The 6185-nt window shown below is 42.3% G+C and overlaps 1 protein-coding gene across 2 annotated transcripts in view; it reads left to right on the forward strand.

Moving 5' to 3' along the window:
• UNC5C (unc-5 netrin receptor C) overlaps positions 1-6185 on the forward strand; it is a 457437-nt gene that overhangs the window by 394633 nt on the left and 56619 nt on the right. The window contains exons 8-10 of one of the 2 annotated variants that reach the window (XM_004703272.2): positions 1897-1953; positions 3831-4022; positions 5108-5452. In XM_004703272.2, coding sequence (XP_004703329.1) covers positions 1897-1953; positions 3831-4022; positions 5108-5452 — 594 coding nt within the window. The remainder of the gene's footprint in view (positions 1-1896; positions 1954-3830; positions 4023-5107; positions 5453-6185) is intronic. The other variant, XM_004703273.2, reaches the window with a different exon arrangement.

Genomic DNA, 6185 nt, shown 5'->3' on the forward strand with positions numbered 1-6185 from the left:
GAGCCAGTCACAGTCCAGTATAGCACTGATGAAACATACAACTTTCCTGTAGTTCTTTAATGCTTCCCCACCACCACCACTATCATGACTCCAACTCTATCTTACAAATCTGGTGTACACTGGTACAGATAGGAGCTGGAAACAGGGAATCCAGGACAGATAAACCCCTCAGGACCAATAATGAGAGTAGTGATGCTAGGAGGGTAAGGGGAAGATGGGGGAGAAAGAGGGAACTGATCACAATGATCTACATATAACCCCCTCCCTGGGGGACAGACAACAGAAAAGTGGGTGAAAGGAGACAGTGTAAGACATGCAAAAATAATTTCTAAATTATCAAGGGTTTGTGAGAGAGGGAGGGAGAGTGGGGTGGGAGGGGGCAAATGAGGAGCTGATACCAATGGCTCAAGTAGAAAGCAAATGTTTTGAGAATGTTAATGGCAACAAATACACAAATGTGCTTGACACTATGGATGGATGTATGGATTGTGATGAGTTGTACGAACTCCCAATAAAAAAATTTTTTAAGGCTCAAAAACGAAATTCAAATACGATTTTAGCCTGGTAAATATAAAGTGGAATTGGCATAGTGTTTATGTATTGGATTACTAACCTCAAGGTCCACAGTTCAAAACTACCAGCCGCTCCACAAGAGAAAAATAAGCATCTCTACTCACCACCCCCACCCCCACCCACCCATAAAGAGTTACAATCTTGGAAACCACAAGGGAAATTCTACTTTGTCCTGTAGAGTCACTCTGAGTCAGAGCTGACTCGAGGCCACTGAGTTACATCATCGTGATACATGTAAGCTGGGTTTATGAAAAACACTTTTGTCTCTAACTAAACAAACATTTTTTATTAAAAATAATAGATGTTCCACTGAAATTGCATCCAAAAATGTACAGATTGCCACGTTGGTGTCACCCCTCTGATAGTGTCCCTGTGTGCTGGACACTGGCTACACCACCTTAGTGAGGCCACTCAGGGATGCCAGGCCCCACCTCTCGCTCACTCCATCTCGTTACTATTGGGAGTGTGAATATTACTATCACTATATGGTTTCCACCCTGAAATTCAATTGGTAAAAAAGAAAAAGAGCATTTTTAGTGTTGTTTTTGCCTCCATCATTAGGGTTAAATTTGTCATTTCCCCAGGTTGCATTCTGTCTCTGTAGCCCTAACATAAATAACCGTATAACTTTCAGCCTCCATTGATCTTTGAATGATTTCAAATAAAAAGCATCCAGTTTCCATTTCATTGACAAACTGTTCAGTCCCTGGGTGATACTTATTGGATTCGTATTAAAGGAAAGGACAAGAAACAGCAGAAAATCCAAAATGTGGATTTGAGATGGAGTGTGGGAGGTGTGGAAGGTTGTGGTCCAAGCCGGTTGGTAAATGGGTACTTAACCTTTGACCAATGGTGACAACAGGTCTTCTTTAGTTCTATTAGACCCAGAGCAAGCTGTTAGGATTGAATAAAAAGGGGGGAAACTGTTTATAGCCTTACTGAATATAGCCTGGGAATTAAAGCATATGGCAGGGGTAAGGAAAAAAGATTTTCCATATGCTAATGACCCTTGGTGTCTGAAATAAATTAGATCCATTAGAGTTTATGCTCAATAAAAGAAGGACTTTAAGCACTCCAAAGTTAGTGAGTCGAGACCAGTTTTTGCTCTGAAATCCAATCTGCCTCCTTATTAATCCTCAGTGAGGCTCCTGAGAAGACAAGCGATGCTAAATCCTAATTCTGCACTGAATCGGAATTGTAAAGGACCACACATTTCCGTTCCTTTTCTTTTAATTAAACCATTCTTCATGCGTCCTATTTTCTTTTCCTCATTAATTTGATTTTTGTTCCCATTTTTGTTTTTGTTTTTTTTTTCTTTTCAAGGTTTCATTTATCCCATTTCAACTGAACAGAGAACCGAGAATGAATATGGATTTTCTTGTAAGTTTGATGTTTGGTTTTTATGTTGTTGAATAATCACTAAAGGTTACTATCCCAGTTCAAGTTTATTATCCCAGTTCAAGGTTACCTTCCTTTGGATCACAAATGTGCACACAGGAAGTAGGAGCCTAACATCTTCCAACATGGAGAGCAAATTTGATCTTCACCCTTGAAGAGAGGAAAGGGTCATTTCCAGCCCCCATTAGCTGCAAAGTCTAGCGTTGGAAGTTTGAGAGCCCATAGTTGGAAAAACAGATTCTGAAATACACAGAATGGGCATAAAAGCAAAGGTTGAGGCAATGCCCATCTAGTGAGTTACAATCATGAATCTTCAATAAGTAATCGGGTCCTGGGAATGTTAACCGTCAAATTGCAGCTGTATTATTCTGACCAGAGTTCAGGGTTGTGCTGCAGGGTCTCACAACCAAGCAGGCAAGGCGAAACCGATGCTTCTCCAGCAGCGGGCCCTCACCCAGAGTATGGTGGATGGCACAAGGGTTGCTGGAAATATCTGTCAGTATTGCTTTGATTGAGAGGAAAGTGAATGTTCTGGAAAGTTTGCTGAAGACAGTAAATTGAAGGGGTGGGGAGAGTTTTTGTATACTGGACATTTAAAACACCACTTCCTAAGATAAAGTGGTTTCTCAACTTGTCAAGGGCCTGGAACTCACAGATGCACCTAAAATGCACATGGACGTGCTTCTAGAATTGACCATCAATTTTCTGGTTGTTCTTGACAACCCAAAGCAGTAGTTTAATCACCTCTTTTAAGACGAGTGGAACACCTTCAGATAACTTTATAGAATGTTATTTTTTGAGTCAAGGCAAACCAAAAAGGGGCTTAACCCTGTTAGTAGGGTTCAGGAAAGGTTTAATTTTGTTTGTCTTTGTTTTAATGATCACCTTCTATTTTCTTGACCAGATGGATCAAACACACGACCTTAGTCTCCAAGGCATTGGGCAACACTGACAGGAATCCTGTTCTTACTCCCCCCAGAGTCAGGCCCCTGACATACTGCACACTGTGGTGGTTAAATCCTTAATCACCTTGTGGACTAGTCTGACTTTTCTGATCACTGAATCTGGCCTGGATCGTACATACAGAGCTATATTTTATCCCAGTAGTGGGTAGCTCAAACGCACGTAAATCTCTGACAGGAGACTGAGAGACGTTCTGGGTGCCCCAAAATAATACTGCATCTGTATCCAAAGCCAGGGATTCCGAGAAGGTGATCAGCCTTAACGTCTGCTCCCCAGACCTGGGTCTCCTGAAAATACACCTTTCACACCCTACATGTTTGCTCCTGATATTTGCTCTGCTTAGCTACCCTGTAGCTGCCCGCCGCTCACTCCATTGATTGGAAGGAAAGTGAGAAGAGGTCCCAGAAACTAATGTTATGACTTGGAATAGTACTGCGGAAAATATCCTGGTTCAACAAATATACGGCTTCAGGACGGGCCAGTTCTTTCTCACCGTGTTTGTGTTTATGGGTTTGAAGAGCCACCAGAGAATTCAAAACCCCCTTTCAAACTTTCCCACCTGAAAGGAATAATAAACTTTTTGTTTTGTTTTTTTCCCTGTGGGTTGGGATGGTTTTCGCTCCAGTTTCTGTATATGCCTAATAATAAACGGTCTGTTATGCCGCCCAATTAGAAGATAGATTAGTGGGTGGATGGATGTAGAGTGAGAAAGGAAAAGAAATCAGAGATAATTTTCCACTGAAAAGCCACAGTCGTTTTATATAGCTTTTGAAATAGATCTGAAATTAACCCATAAAAGAGGCAATAAATGTCCGAAAAAATATATAGCGATACGTATGTGTGCTGTGGGAAACTCCTATAGCTAGTTGGTCCAATCTTTCTTCTTTCTTTTTAAGCTGCTCCTGACTCAGACGATGTTGCTCTCTATGTGGGCATTGTAATAGCCGTGATTGTTTGCCTGGCAATTTCTGTGGTTGTGGCCCTGTTTGTGTATCGGAAGAATCATCGTGACTTTGAGTCTGACATTATCGACTCTTCGGCACTCAACGGAGGCTTCCAGCCAGTAAACATCAAGGCAGCAAGGCAAGGTCAGTGCACACCTCGCTATGTAGAACGCACACAACTTCCATAGGCGACTTGAAAACCAGGGAGATTCAAGTCTTCCAGTTCAACCCATATGTTGTTCGTATGGCTGTTCAGTGCTGCTGCGTCAGTGCTGACTCACGGGGATTCTAGGTACAGCAGAATGGGATGCTGCCCAGGTCTGCTCCATTGTTCATGTGTTTGAGCCTGTGCTGCGGCCACGCTGTGTCCCTCCAGCTCATCGAAGGCCTCCTCGTTCCCTGCCCCTTTACCTTACCAGGCATGACTGGCTTCTAGAAGGGCTTGTCTGGAATGGAGGCTCCAGGAAGGCAAGGATTTGTATCTGTTTTCTTTATTATTATATTAATGCCAGGTACCTCGTAAATTAGAGTTGACAAGATGCACCCATCATCTTTTTTTTCATTTCTGACAGATGGTGCTTATGTAATCTTGACTCGTTACTTCTCTGTTTGAAAAGAATACACTCATTGATTAGATGATTTATCTGAGGGTCTTTTTTTCCCATTTAACAAAATATTTATTTCTAATATGGTGAGTCAATGATGTACCGCAAACCAGTATCGAGTAGGCAGGATCTTACCCAATAATCACCAATAGGGCTCATTGGTTACGATTCCAATCTGGTGAGTAATGAGTAGACATTAAAGCAAAACAGAGAATGCACCTGTTGACTTGCCTGTAGCCAAGGACAAAATGCATCATGATTATTGGGGGCCTCATTCTCAGTAGAGGCGTCAAGACCCTAGATCCTCAAAGTTTTTAAACAGGTGGCCAGTTCCCTGTCCCTTAGACTGTTGAAGTGCCGGACTGTAGTTTAAAAAAAAAAAGCTATGAACAAATTCCTATGCACACTGCACATCTTATTTTGAAGTGAAAAAACAAAACAGGCAAAAACACCCAGCCGGCCCAATAAATGTCCTCCGTGGGCCGCAGTTTGGAGACCCCTGCCTAGATCTTCAAGAGTAGCTGAGCTGCCTGGCTTTGGGCTCAGGAAGTGTCATGCACAGTTTTAATGGTGTTGGTTTTCCTCATGGAGAATGAATGCAATTCCTTTCTCTTTCTGACTCAGATCTCCTGGCAGTGCCTCCGGACCTCACTTCAGCTGCGGCCATGTACAGAGGCCCTGTCTATGCCTTGCATGATGTTTCTGACAAGATCCCGATGACCAACTCTCCAATCCTGGATCCACTGCCAAACCTGAAAATCAAAGTGTACAACACCTCAGGGGCTGTCACCCCCCAGGACGACCTATCTGAATTCACGTCTAAGCTGTCCCCTCAGATGACCCAGTCCTTACTGGAGAGCGAAGCCCTCAACCTGAAGAATCAGAGCCTGGCACGGCAGACCGACCCATCCTGCACTGCGTTTGGCACCTTCAACTCCCTTGGGGGTCACCTTATTGTTCCCAATTCAGGTAATTCCGAGCGATTTAAATCACAAAGGCTCACTGCGAACACCTATTTGGAACCCAAAACTATTTGTTGTTGTTTTCATTAGGGCTCAAAAGTTAAATATAGGTGATCTACCTCAAATCTACTTTCAACATCAATGGAACATATGACTTGAGAACAAATCAGCAAAACCATTTGCTTTGCTCCACTCAACTCTGAAGGCTTCCTCTAGAACTTTCTGCTGAAGTGTAACTGGGAATTCTCACTGACCTTCTTTTCCAATCCGACTTCGGAAGGCAACGCAAGCCACAATGCTTCACTGCTGTCGCCGTCCTTTAAAGGGACGGATTAATTAGAAAGCATATCCATTGCTTCAGTTCCAATTTACTACAGGAAGCAAAACTTTGGAATGCTAATTTCTAGACAATCACAGAACATAGCAATAGACAGCCAGGACACATTTATTATATTAACTCTTCATTACACGGATTTCAACCTCAAGGGATTAAGAGGCCACTCACTATACCACTCCTGTCTCCATCTAGGGTCAGAGACTCATTTTGTGTCCTTTCGTACTATTATTTCATTATCAGTATTTTATGAGTATCTGGAGAGTAAATCTCAGAAAGATCTTAAATAGAATTTAAAGTCGTGAGTGATATTGTTTGATCCAAGCTTGTTATTCATTAATAATAGCAGTTGATTTGAAGTCATCAATCCTAAGAAGGGTAATGGTTTCCTCTGTAAAAGTTCTGT

This window comes from Echinops telfairi, unplaced genomic scaffold, assembly GCF_000313985.2.
Source record: "Echinops telfairi isolate 266 unplaced genomic scaffold, ASM31398v2 ScPeMD7_7468;HRSCAF=8506_0, whole genome shotgun sequence".
Taxonomy (NCBI): domain Eukaryota; kingdom Metazoa; phylum Chordata; class Mammalia; order Afrosoricida; family Tenrecidae; genus Echinops; species Echinops telfairi.